Source organism: Trichomonas vaginalis, chromosome III (assembly GCF_026262505.1).
Source record: "Trichomonas vaginalis G3 chromosome III, whole genome shotgun sequence".
Lineage (NCBI taxonomy): Eukaryota > Parabasalia > Trichomonadida > Trichomonadidae > Trichomonas > Trichomonas vaginalis.
This window is the reverse complement of record NC_067205.1, coordinates 8371832-8384691: the sequence shown is the minus strand read 5'-3', so window position 1 is coordinate 8384691 and position 12860 is coordinate 8371832. Positions and strand designations below refer to the sequence as shown.

Sequence of the window (12860 nt, the reverse complement as noted above, 5' to 3'; positions counted from 1 at the left end):
TACAATTTCTCCCAATGATATCTCATAATGTCCAAAATTTGTTCAATCAATTTTCCAAAAATTGACCAGGGCAGCGTTTAAAATGATCAATCGTAAGTTTATTAGATACTGAATTTAGATTTACTATTTAAAAAAATTGAATACTTTTTCAAAAATTCAAAATCAACCACTGAAAAGGTCTACATTTAATTTTTAAAAATAACTACTGATTACTTTTTTTTTGTCAGATCTGACGATTTTAAAATGTTGATTTTTTCATTTATTATTGGAGCGTTTTGCAAATGCCATCAGGAGGACCTACCGTATGATTGGTATTATTCTGATAACGAAACATGCCATGGAATTTTAATAGTTTACGACAATTATACAAAATGTAAACCAGCAAATCTCTACTTTTATTGCGATCATCTGGAATTTTTCTCTCTTTCTATTTTGGTATGCCTTCCAACAGTAATATTTATAATTATCAGTAAAATTACAAAAACGCGTGTTTCCAAACGAATATGGGTTTGTAATATTCTATTAAATTTGTTTTGGGGATACTTTGTTGAACAAATTCCTTGTTATAGTGTACAACAAGATATGGGTCCACTTATTCACGGTTGTATTGGCGGTCTCCTCCTTATTATTTATATTTCCTTCAGAATACATTCATGTTGTTCAACAATACAAGAAGAAAATGAAGTTATGGTTGTGAAATCTCTAGAAAATCAAAAACAAATGGGAAAAAGTCATGATATAGGGTTCCTTGCAGAAGCAAAAAGTAAATATATGCATTTATCAGATCTTTATGAGATAGACAACCAAAATGCATCAAATTGCGGCGAAATAATTTATTCTAAATTGGAATCCAACGACATAGTTGATGTTTCTTATTGTACATGGCAAGAAGATGGAGATAGGCAGCCATTAAAAGGTGAAAAAGTAATATATACATGTATTCCAGTCATAGATTTAGATAGAACTATGGATAATACGTTAAATACAGCATATAATGCATACCTAAGCAGATTTTGTGAGTCAGAAGCAAATAGATTCGTGAAATTGAGGTACAAACCACCTCAGAATTTCGTATATCGTGCAATTGCAGGGAATTCATTTGCTTTCAAATATTTTACAACTATACCTTACAGAATTTTCTATGAAATCCTTTTCTTCTTTGGATTTAACGGAATTTCGGATTTCTTTTGGTCATACAAAGCAAAGCGTTATATTTTCTATTCTCAGAAGAAGATTGGTCATGAAGCAAGTAGTTACCGTGCTAGATATGGCGAAAGGGACTTAAATCCTATTATAAATCACGAAGGTGGAGAAATCTCCGAAAATTATAATAGTTCTAAGGATGAAAATTCAATGAAAATGAGTTTATTGAACCCATATAATGAGAATTATTAAAGATATTGTATATTTTATAGTTTTTTATTAAGAATTAAACAAATTAATTTAAAATTGGTACATTTTTTTCGAAATCGAATGTTTCACATTCTAATTTAATTCAAAAAATCGTAATTGTTCATTTCTAAGTATTCCACATCATTTAAATCAACATTATACATTTTAAAAAAGATTGATATTATGTTGATAATTTAAAATGAACTAATTCATATAGCAGTACAGTATCCAAAGTTTCACTATTTTGAACAGAAACCCAATCATGATGACAATATATTAGAGTTAAACTAGTGATTGAAAGGATGTTTCTGTTCAAAAAAGAAATAATTCCATTTTCTTTAGAGTAAAATGATTATATTACAAAAGAAATAAAACAAAACTTATATATAACAAAAAATCGATCTTTATTAAAACAAATTACTTATATTTAGTCATCTTTAGCCTCTGGATCTTCTGCATCATTGTTGTCAATATTATCATTATTGTCATCAAGATTTTCATCATCTTTAGAAGGCTCATTTATAACGATTGATCCAAATAGAGAGAGGGTCAAAGTTGCTATTTGTCACTTTTCCACAAGAATATAATGGGGAAAAAGTTATCATATAGTTGATCTCATTCACTGAGGTGAGAGATGCATGTAGTGTAATGGGATAAACAGTGGGATTGCTGCTCTAAGTCCTAGGTTCGAGACACATTGGCTTCATTTTTCTCTTTTTTATTGACGTAAACTATTCAATTTTTGTGTTCTCCATTCAAATTTCAGAATTTTTTTTGCAGATTTCACGCTACATTCGAAGTTACCTTTTGTAACAACCACCACTGCCTACGAAAGACGAAAGTGTGTCACGATTTCACCCGGAAATCCGACGGTTGTTTAAGAGTAAGCACTTTGGCACCTACTCTCAACATTTAAGGTTAATTTAAGAGTATGCACTTTTGTCACCTACTCTTGTTGTCAATATTATCATTATTGTCATCAAGATTTTCATCATCTTTAGAAGGCTCATTTATAACGATTGATCCAAATATTATTGCAAATAAAGCATCTGCAGAAAATATAAGGAAAGCGCCAAAATCACCAATATGATCCTTCATCTGTGGATAAACGAAGATAATGATGAAAGCGCAAAGCCAGCTTGTCATAGAGTTGATTGAAGAAGCCATTGGCCTTAATGCTGGTGGGAACATTTCTGGGGATGAATACCATGGCATTGGTGACAATGCAATACCGAATCCAAACTGGTATAAGAACTGAAGAACAATGGAGAGAGTGGAACTCCAATTAAACTTTTGGTTCAAAGCATATACAAATAGAGAAATGAAACATGTAATGGTTGACATTAACCACATGATCCTTCTCTTGATCTTTCCTGTAATAGCTGCAGCAGCAATGCAAGCCAAAGCTTGAGCAAACATTGTAATTGCAGCTGCAAGACCAGATGGATGTGGAACATGAGCAGATTCGAACAAGGAACTTAAGTTTGTAATCATGGCATTTGCACCTGAAAGTTGTTGAGATGCCATAACTGCGATCATAATGAAAACCTTCTTAATATAGGCTTTATCAAAGATTGATTCTTTGATATCTCCTTTATCTTCATCACTTGATTCCTTTTCTGTTGATGAAGCTGTCTTGTCATATAAAGGAGATGTTTCTGGAACAAACCAGATAAATGTAATTTGTATAACTGATGTAACTATGGCCAAAATATGAAGAACCCATGGATGATAATATTGGCCAATGATATACAAGATAACAATTCCGATAACGATGCAAAGCTGATTTAATGTTCCGTAGAATTCAACATAACTTGGTGGAGTGATTTCAACTAAGTAAAGTGGGCCAATAGCTGTACATGCTCCTAATATGATTCCTTGGAGAGCTCTGATAATAATTCCGAACCAAAAGATCTTTTTGCTTAATGCGAACAAGCATGCCCATGAAATAATGTTAATGATATCGATGATTACGATCACAACTCTTCTGCCGAAGAATTTGAGTAAGAATGTTGTTAGGTATGGTCCAACGCATGCAAACAAAGCTGTGATTGCATTAAAAAACGTGGATTGTATTGAAGAAATATTCCATTTATCTTCATAATAAGGTAAAGCTGGAGATGTGTATCCAATAATAAAACCAAACGTGAAAGGTGTCAATATGATAGGTAATGCATATAGTAATTCGACACTGAATACTCCCATGATATAATAAAAATGAAGATTTTCGACCATACACAATTTTTTCAAAGGCTGACAGAAAAGCTTTCAAACTTGATTGTTGAGGATTTAAAATTTGAATAGAAAGGATCGCTTTTGGATAACTCAATATTGCACTATTTTATTCCATTTTAAAGTTAAAATAATGTATTGTTTCTGTCTGGTCGAAAAATTTGTAAACCTCATTGAAAATTCTTGCGAATATTCTTAAATTTTGAAAAAAGCTATGGTTATTGCAATTTAGGCAATATTAATGCATATTATAATAGAAAAATTTTGATATGTAAAAAAGTGACAGTAATTTCCCGTGAAAAATTGAAAGGAAAAGACGAATATTGATATTTTTGAGAGATTACTGGTTCCATATTCAGTATCATGTCATTTTAAAGCTATATAGTATAAAAACATATGAAAACCTCCTAAACTCCTTGAAACCACTCTTAGTGAAAAAAATTGCGAACATTAATTCTCTGAATGAAGCATAATAGGGAAAAATAAGCTACAATAGTTATATGCTTACGATATATACCATTTTAAAGCAGAGAAAGGGACAAACTATCCAGTGTCACTTTTCAAAGGAATAAAAAAATAATAAAGATGAAATAATAACATGAAATCTTATATAAATATAATTTTATCTAAATAGATAAATGAATTAAGTAGTTTACAGTTATATATATTTAATGAGAGACAATATCTAGTTCTATGGTAGAAATGGCTCTTAGACTCAAATAAGTAACACAGATAGAAAGTACTCAGTATAACAATTATATATGTACACTCAAAGTTAGTCGCTGCTAAAATCTTAACCTTGCATTTCGGGAAAATCCGACAAATGGCTCTTAGACTCAAATAAGTAACACAGATAGAAAGTACTCAGTATAACAATTATATATGTACACTCAAAGTTAGTCGCTGCTAAAATCTTAACCTTGCATTTCGGGAAAATCTGACAAATGGCTCTTAGACTTGTTTTGATAATTAATTCTTCAATTATATTATAATTTATAACAAATTTCCTCAAACTATCTGTATGTCATTCAATTCCCGGCCACTACATTCAATGATGGACCATTTCCTTCAAATTTTGAAATACCTTATTCAATTTGTTGTATGGAGCCCGTGATATTCAACACTATGGAGCTCCTCCAGTTTGGTATCCAAGAAGAGATAAAAGCTAGCATGGGCTACCCTCAAAAATGCAGGAAAGAATACTCCACGATCGAATACAAATGTAAGTATCCACAATGTCAAGCTAAATTCAAAGTCCGGATAATAGATCAAGATAAATATGAACTACTAATCCACTCTGACTCTCATGATCATTCTGCACCTCCGAAATCAACAAAAACAATATCCTCATTATTTGTCAGAAATTATCTTAAACATTACTTTGAAAACAATATGAATCATGCTACAGCTCAACTTAAGTGTTTCCAAGACTTAAATATTTCATATACAGACGAAGAGTTACTTTCAATATTTGCACAAGGTCCAGATGCATTACGTAAATTTGCTCAAAGAGCTGAAATTGTTTCCAAACGCTTTAGTTCGGATGAAAAAGTTTCTTTAGCTATCTTTGTCGAATCTGTTCAAGAAAGTTGTCCAGAAGATTTAATTGAATTTATCTCTGAGCCGGGAAAACTAGTTTTTTTATATGCACCTTTCGAAGCGAAGGCCCTTGGTCACCAAATTTCTACGTTTCACATCGATTCAACGTATAAACTTCTAAGGGCTAACATTCCATTATATGCACTCACAGGAAAAACAGAACATACTATTGTTTTTCCTTTTTTGTATTTCTTTATTTCTCCTGACACAAGCGAAAATATTCAATATTGTGTTTGTCGTTATTTTCAATATATTAATAGAGAACCCGAGATGATAAGTATGGACTGCGCCCCACAAATAGCCGAGGCAATTGAGCGAGGTATTCCAAACTGTCATATTCTTTGGTGTGGCGTGCATGTCCTTCGCGCCATATTAAGAAAAGCGGATAAGTTTAAATCACGAGACAATTTTGAAGAATTTTATAATCTAATGAAATTATTAGTATTCGATACTAAAGAAGAATCTCCCGAGGAAGAACAGAACCAAGAAGAAGAAAATCCTAGAGAGGAACCAGCTCAATCTCACTTACTTCAAGCAGAAGAAATTGAAGAAGAGGAACAATATGAAGAAGAATTCATCGAAAATGAATTTCAACCTTCTCAAATCTTTTTACCACGAGAATCTTCTGATGATCCAAACGATTCTGAATTTATTCCAGAAGAAGAAACGTTTGAAACAAGTGAAGAAGTTCCAGAGCACCTCACTCAAGAAGAAGCTGCAGACCTAGATGCAGTTTATGATCGAATTCTTGAAATTCTTTCCACTGAACCGAAAGCCCAAAAGTACTTCGATAGGCAATGGAGGCATCATTTAGATCGTTGGAATAAGCGCTATCGCAACGGAGGTGACGCGACTAATAACGTCAGTGAGTCACATTTCAAAGTTCTCAAGCATTCTTATTTCCCAGAGAGAAGGAATATTCGATTAGACGATTTTGTTGTTGAATTATACACAACGGTTGTTCCAGCATTATTGATTAAATTTAAAGTTCAATTAATCAATAGTGATAAAGTTGTTCGTATATTACGAAAAGCTAATGACCATGAACAAATATTGGAAAACAAAAAAGTCGAATGTTTGAAAATGCTTGAAGCAATATATTCAAGTTTGCAACAAGGATCAATAGATTCAAATCTTGTTTATTGTACTTTAAAGGTACTTTTAAAAAAGAAACAATTAATGTAAAATATTCAAATAATTTTTTATTATTATTTTATTAATTTTTTAAAATAAGGTTAATAAAAAAGTGACACTGGATAGTTTGTCCCACACTCTTTTAAAGCAATCTTAGTCGTTTTGTATTATTTTATGATTGTAATTTATACTATAATTCAACAATTTTTACGAAAAAGGTGATAATTGGATAGATAGAAGTTTATTTATAGATTAGTTTTTGATTATTCTGCAACCAAATTGGATATCATTGGCTTGAATTGTTTCTTTCTCATTGGCATTGTTGTAGGATCGAATGGTTTTGATCCATTTTCGCAAATGTAAACCATGAGTTTTACAGAAATTGGTTCTAATTTTTCATTATTTAATTTAAGCTCAAAAGTGCCTGTTGAAACAGAGTCCTTTGGAAAACTAGAAAGTTTGACGTTTGTCATACCAATGAGTTCATTATCTAAGATTAAATTATTCTTGAAAAGAGCCAGAGAGAAAGAAGAGCTCTTATAACTGTTATACCAAAACTCCCAGACCTTTGTGATTGGTTTGTTATCTCTCTTGAATTCATAAGAGTATGGCATATATGAGACCTTTGGTCCTATACATATTGTGTAACCTTGCGACTTTTTCGCATCATTACTTCCAAAATCAATCGATTCAACTTTAATAAAAACTCTATATTTACCATGGCATTTGTTAAGCTTTGTCATGCCATAAAGATTCCTATAGCTCTTGGAGGTACCGAGCATGCAATAGAGGAAATATGAAGCTTTAAAAGTGAGTTGAATAAAAATTGAGAACAAATCAATCAAAGACTTTTGAGAGGGAGATAAATGTTCTTTCAATATTTTGATAGCTAATGTGGTCATCATATTTTTTTCTAATTTCACTATCTTTGTGGTCCATATAATCAGTATTAACATATGTGTCTCTAAATTTTCCTATTCAAAAAGTTTTTGAAAGACATATTCGTATGGATAATAAATAAAATTCTTTTTATTGCAAATTATTGATCAATACAGGATATAGAACTGTTTTATCAGTTTGTCTATCTCACATCCATTCAATTCCGATTATTTCTTTATTAATTACTATCTAATCTTCAATATTTTTATTCGGATGAATCATATTGAATAAATTGAAAGATACCCCCGGCAAAATTTCTTTATTGAATTAGGTTTTTAACCCCTTAGTACGAATACATAATACTTACACTGTTTTTCGCTTATTTATACCATAAAATAACTCTAATTTCGATGTTTTTCTGAAAATTTTAGATATGATACGTTCAAACATTCATGACAACTCAAAATAGATATTGTGCTGCTCAGTAAAACAGCTGTTTTCTTGTTTAATATATATAATTATAGCAAATAAAACATTTTATACAAAAAATTTGTAATTGGCGTCAAAAATTTTCTCACTGGGTTTTCGTCTATCAATCCCAGCTCATTATATACGCAACCAATCAAAAATCTGATATGGGAGTCCAAGGCTAACTTTTTGTTGTCTACCTAATAAAAGAGGAAGCAGCATTAGTGAGAATAATCGCAAATATTCAATTTAAATTATCTTTTTATTCTTAATTTAAAGTGACAAAAAGAATAAAAAACCTATTCTAAGGCATGTTGTTATGTAAATGAGACTAGACATCATATTTTATGTTATGAAAAAAAATATTTAGAATTTTAGAACAAAATAAATAGAAAAAATAGCATAACTTATGGATGTGCGTATATTAAATTTAATAAATTAAGAGAAATTATTTTTGGCGCCAAAATTATTCGTTAACTCTCAAATTTTTCTGAGTCAATAAGCCGCCAAAAAGTGTCATTTTGTTTCGTTAGAGAAAGATGAATTGTCCATGTCATCCAATCGGGAACAAGGGGGATGGGGATTAGATGATAAAGAAGCAATTCATGCTCTCTATCTGAAGCAATCAGACTTACCAGCAACAATGTGAATCGATTTGGCTTTAAAGTTAATATAGCAGATCAGCTTGTTACTGGAGAGACTAGGCATTACGATTGATTCGCTGTAGTGCTCTACTTTAATTTAAGACTAGTAACGGATAACTGAATTCCCAAAATTCTTTAGGTGATCCAAAGTTAGTATGTCTATCTTGGGTAGGGCGGCACTGCGTTCCACCTTACCCGAGATAACGGTTCGACACTTTACGAAACCGGTAACGTATATTTTACAACACAACCATAACGCCAACTTAACCTTAAATATTTACAAAACCATCTGACACATAAACGACTTCACTAACGACTTCACTAACGAATTCACTACCGTCCTCACTAAATAAAAAATAACCTTATTTTATTTATTTTCCAACTTTTTTATTTCATTGTAAAGACATGTCTGACTACATTTACTATGACTCTTTCCCAGAACGTTTCCGTGAGCTGTTTAAAACTCAAGTAAAACTGAGAAACATGCATTTTAACAAAGACAGACCCATTGACGATGAAAGAAACCCTGAATATATTACAATCCCATATGACGCAAAGTTCATTGCATACATTCCTTATGGTCGCAGAGGAACGAAAACTATTTCAACAAAGAACAAAAATTATTTCTGGAGCGATGAAGAAAATTGCCTTATCTACATAAATGCATACTTAAATAAAGCTACATATTGTACAAAAGAAGGTTGGACTGGATTTGAGCTCTACATATACGACGACGATGGAAACAGACGCTGTGTATACCCATACGATAATATGTACCATTGTTTTCATCAAGCATTAAACGAATACATAGTCAGTAAGGGTCTCATTCCTGCTGAGTAGAAATGTTATATTTTTGTTCTGTCATTTATATAAAAATAAACTTAAAAATTAATGATATCACTACCTTCACGCGTATGAAAACATAGCACAAAAATAAATTTAGGGTAGATGAGTATATCTAACCCGATTTCTAACCTCATTTCTATCCTGTTGAATTCATTGCTTTATAAATCTCTTCCTTGGTTTCTTTTTAGTTGCTTTCTTAAGGGTGCCCTATAGACGATAGCTCCCCCTCAGAAAAAATAACCTTAAATAAAACCAATGCTTTTCGAGACCTATTTTGGTACCTCCAAAAACATTTTTCTCGGCAAAAAATCAAGTTGATGTATTTTGTTTTGTCATCGTAGATATTCTAATTTTCGCCCAGTAATGTTATATAAAAGGAGCTTTTTTGTCGAAATGCAAAACAAAATTGGCCATTAATGTGGTGAATTATCGATTTTTGGTACAGCATACTTTCTTATCAATGAATAAATGCAGCTACTTGATAAAAGAGTCTTCAAAAGCAACTTTTGAAAAAAAAATATTCCTTATTTACATCAAGAGCCGAATACTTTTACGATGAATATTAATAAAATTTGTTGGTATTTATTCTTACAGCTTATCAGATCACAAAAGCCAAAAATTGTTTATTATTTTTTTCAGAATAAAAATTTCGAATGTATCAATTATATCAAATACATACATTTTATTCATACATTACAAATGAAAGATTTAATTTTTGAAAAACCTAAATTTTTTCGAAAATCAAATATTTCGGTGTATTATATGTGCCTTTGTTTAAATTATTCGCCAATTCCTCATCACGAATGTAAGATATTTTGGTATTACAAAAGAGAATCCATGAATTGATGTTTTCGTCCAAAATAATAATATTATATTGTCGACTGTGATAAGTTATTATGGCTACTAGTTTGGATTTTACAGCTGGATTGTTATTCCATGTGTAATCATCCAATGGAAACGTAAAACCAGCAACATCAATAAAAAGATAATCTGAAAAAGTAGGAGTAACTTGAAGTTCGTTATTATTAACAAGAGGAATGTCAATTTTATCTGTAAATCCCCAGCAGAATTTTTTGAAATAATCAATAAGATCTAGTTGCCTAGCTTCACATGCAAGCGATTCTTGTAATTGTTTGAAAGCATCAATTGGATCAGCTTGATGTATCTTTTGCCGTTTCGAGTACAGGTGATACAGATAAGTAACATCTGCATTTTCCGAAAAGTTCCGATTTGTGAGCGATAATATTTCTTTGTATATTAACTGTTGCTCATTGGGATTAGAGAATAATTCGTCAAATAGTTTGTGCATTAATGGTCGAAATGTAATAAGTTGAACAATAACGGCAAGAAAACTGAGATTTTTTCCAAGCTTGATACCAAGCTTTTGTTTTTTAGGCTTATCATGAGTTTTTCTGAGTGTCTGTGGAAGTTGTATCAAATCAGGATGAAAATCTGCTATCATTTCAAGAGATGGTGGATTGTGGCTGAGGACGTTAAGATAATTGATTGCGTTTATCTTAATTTTCTCAAAGTTATGAAAATCAGTAAAAGCTGAATTCATAATTTCTTTTGCTTGCTGAGAATCGTAAACTGCAACAGCCGAGATGTTTTCTTCATTAATACGAATTAAAGACGAGTACGTATTATAAAGATCTTGTTTAAATTTGGATAATAAATTTTGGAATTCTTGAGGATCATCTGGAATTTCCTTCGCCTTGAAGAAAAATGAAAACCTTTTCCAATCTGGTGGTACTTTGATATCGGAACCAAATATAGATTTTTTGTTGAATTTTGGATAATCTGTTGGAAGTGAAAGATTTTCAGATTCTGACGGTTCTTCATCCGCTGGCGGATCCTCATCGTCAGTGTATTCAATTTTTTCGGATCTGGATCCATCTTTTGACGGTTTATGAGGAACTAAGTCAGCGAATTCTGGGTCAATTTCATCTGGAATGTAATGAACGCATCTGTTATGATTTCTGTAGTTTTCCGAAGTTCTTCTGATATGGTCATAATCGGATTTATTTTCGAAATTTAATATAACTTGTAAAATATCTTCATCAAAATAAGAATCATCTATACCCATTAATCTTCTTAGTTTTGTCTTCCAATTGTCTTCATTATACGCAAATACAGAAACAAAAATTCTGGCTGGAAATCCAATAATCCAACGAAGATTTTTTGGGACTAAATGGGCTTTCAATGAATTGAAAGCTTCGTTGAAATTTGTATGATATTGTTTGCTGATTCTTAGAAACAATGGAGCAATATTTGTAATAATTTCTCTTTTTTCGATATGCTCTGGTGATTCTCCTGGATATCTATTAATTAATCCCATCCATCTCTGAACCTTTTGCTCTGGTTTTAATGTTGGGCATGCAAAAAGGATCCTAAATATTTTTTCAAATTTAGGATATTTAGTGACAATTTTTGAAAATGCTGATTTTATCACATGATTTGGATCTCTTACATGTGATAATTGTGCACCAGAATTCTCTATCATTGTTGAATCTTTAACATCACCATCTGAACAAAAAACTTTTATTTTTTTCCATAAATCAGATTTCAACATATTACGTAATGCATAGCTTTCCATTAATCCTGGTGAAATTTTTGGTTCAACCAAAATTTTGGGACTTTTGAATTTTATTAATTCTGGATGCCTTGAAACTATTCTAAAATCTAATATTTTGTTTGTATTTATATCTATAAGCGTAATGACGGCATGTAAAGCATCGCGCTTAGAACTCCATGCGCAATCTAATGAAACATTAAATTTGTATTCTGAATCATGTTTAAGAATTTCTTGTATATTAGCTTCACAACTTGGTGTTGCAACTTTCTCAAGATCTGGCAATATGCTCTTTAGATGCGCAAGTAATGTAGTTTCTGTTGGGCAATGAAAGTTTAGGAGTGATGCCAATTCGATGTGTTTTGAAAATCCTGCACCAGATATAAGAGAAATGTAAGTATGAAGATTCTTGGCAACGTCACTATACGGAACTCCAGGCTTAAATTTGACGTTGAATATTGTTTCTTCCTTAACATTTGATTGTGAATGATCTTGTTTTGAATTAAGCTGGTTTAGATTAATGAAATGCGAAAAAGGTTTCTTATTTGAATAAACAGTTCGATGATAGACCATTTTTTGGCAGTCATCAGCTTTATATGTTATTAATATCTCTTCAATTGTGTATCCTTCCATGATTGGAATAGAATACTCCATAGGAAGAGCTAAAATCCCGCCAAATTTTACGGTTTTTTAATACAAAAGTAATCAAAGTGAATAAAGCAAAGATATATATTGTATTTAATCAGTCAATTGATATTGGGTAGAATATATGCTCAATATTTCATTTTTCAAATTTATTATTTCAAAAAACCAATAATTGGCGGCATTGTTTACTGTAATAATTGTTTTTAATGAAAACACTATATGCCTTCCTTATTTTCTTTCTTTTTTATTTTTTTGAAAAAATCAAAAAAACTCGAAAAAAAATCAAAAAATCAAAAAATCGATGAATTCTCAACGTAATTTAAATCTTCAAAATCGTAGAGATTGGTCATAATATAACTAAGCATTATGATATGGTAAAGTTCAAAAAATCTCTCTCTTGAACGAGATAAAAGCTTAACAGAAATAACCTTAAAAGTGCTTTTCTGAGG

At 31.2% G+C, this 12860-nt stretch overlaps 8 protein-coding genes across 8 annotated transcripts, besides 4 other annotated features; 4 read left to right on the top strand and 4 right to left on the bottom strand.

The window, feature by feature from the left end:
• Nucleotides 1–247: 247 nt before the first annotated feature.
• Nucleotides 248–1395, top strand: TVAGG3_0664480 (uncharacterized protein; the record flags this gene model as incomplete). The annotated part of the gene is made up of 1 exon (XM_001311434.1): nt 583–1395. One exon carries the CDS (start codon nt 583–585, stop codon nt 1393–1395), a length of 813 nt encoding a protein of 270 aa, XP_001311435.1.
• Nucleotides 1396–2297: 902 nt separating this feature from the next.
• Nucleotides 2298–2344: a mobile genetic element.
• On the bottom strand, nt 2335–3597 carry TVAGG3_0664460 (major facilitator superfamily transporter; the record flags this gene model as incomplete). Its single annotated transcript, XM_001311433.1, has 1 exon — nt 2335–3597. The coding sequence occupies one exon, from the start codon at nt 3595–3597 to the stop codon at nt 2335–2337; it is 1263 nt and encodes a 420-aa protein (XP_001311434.1).
• A 556-nt stretch (nt 3598–4153) lies between these two features.
• Nucleotides 4154–6497: a mobile genetic element.
• TVAGG3_0664450 (MULE transposase domain-containing protein) lies at nt 4750–5304 on the top strand (the record flags this gene model as incomplete). Its single annotated transcript, XM_001311432.2, has 1 exon — nt 4750–5304. A coding segment is annotated over one exon (555 nt), but the record flags the coding sequence as incomplete, so codon positions are not given.
• Nucleotides 5494–6408, top strand: TVAGG3_0664440 (MULE transposase domain-containing protein; the record flags this gene model as incomplete). Its single annotated transcript, XM_001311431.1, has 1 exon — nt 5494–6408. One exon carries the CDS (start codon nt 5494–5496, stop codon nt 6406–6408), a length of 915 nt encoding a protein of 304 aa, XP_001311432.1.
• A 123-nt stretch (nt 6498–6620) lies between the features above and the next one.
• On the bottom strand, nt 6621–7139 carry TVAGG3_0664420 (uncharacterized protein; the record flags this gene model as incomplete). Its single annotated transcript, XM_001311430.1, has 1 exon — nt 6621–7139. The coding sequence occupies one exon, from the start codon at nt 7137–7139 to the stop codon at nt 6621–6623; it is 519 nt and encodes a 172-aa protein (XP_001311431.1).
• Nucleotides 7140–8496: 1357 nt separating this feature from the next.
• Nucleotides 8497–12860: part of a mobile genetic element that runs on past the window's edge.
• TVAGG3_0664410 (uncharacterized protein) lies at nt 8754–9188 on the top strand (the record flags this gene model as incomplete). The annotated part of the gene is made up of 1 exon (XM_001311429.1): nt 8754–9188. One exon carries the CDS (start codon nt 8754–8756, stop codon nt 9186–9188), a length of 435 nt encoding a protein of 144 aa, XP_001311430.1.
• Nucleotides 9395–12860: part of a mobile genetic element that runs on past the window's edge.
• On the bottom strand, nt 9919–11280 carry TVAGG3_0664400 (uncharacterized protein; the record flags this gene model as incomplete). The annotated part of the gene is made up of 1 exon (XM_001311428.1): nt 9919–11280. One exon carries the CDS (start codon nt 11278–11280, stop codon nt 9919–9921), a length of 1362 nt encoding a protein of 453 aa, XP_001311429.1.
• Nucleotides 11559–12399, bottom strand: TVAGG3_0664390 (uncharacterized protein; the record flags this gene model as incomplete). Its single annotated transcript, XM_001311427.2, has 1 exon — nt 11559–12399. A coding segment is annotated over one exon (841 nt), but the record flags the coding sequence as incomplete, so codon positions are not given.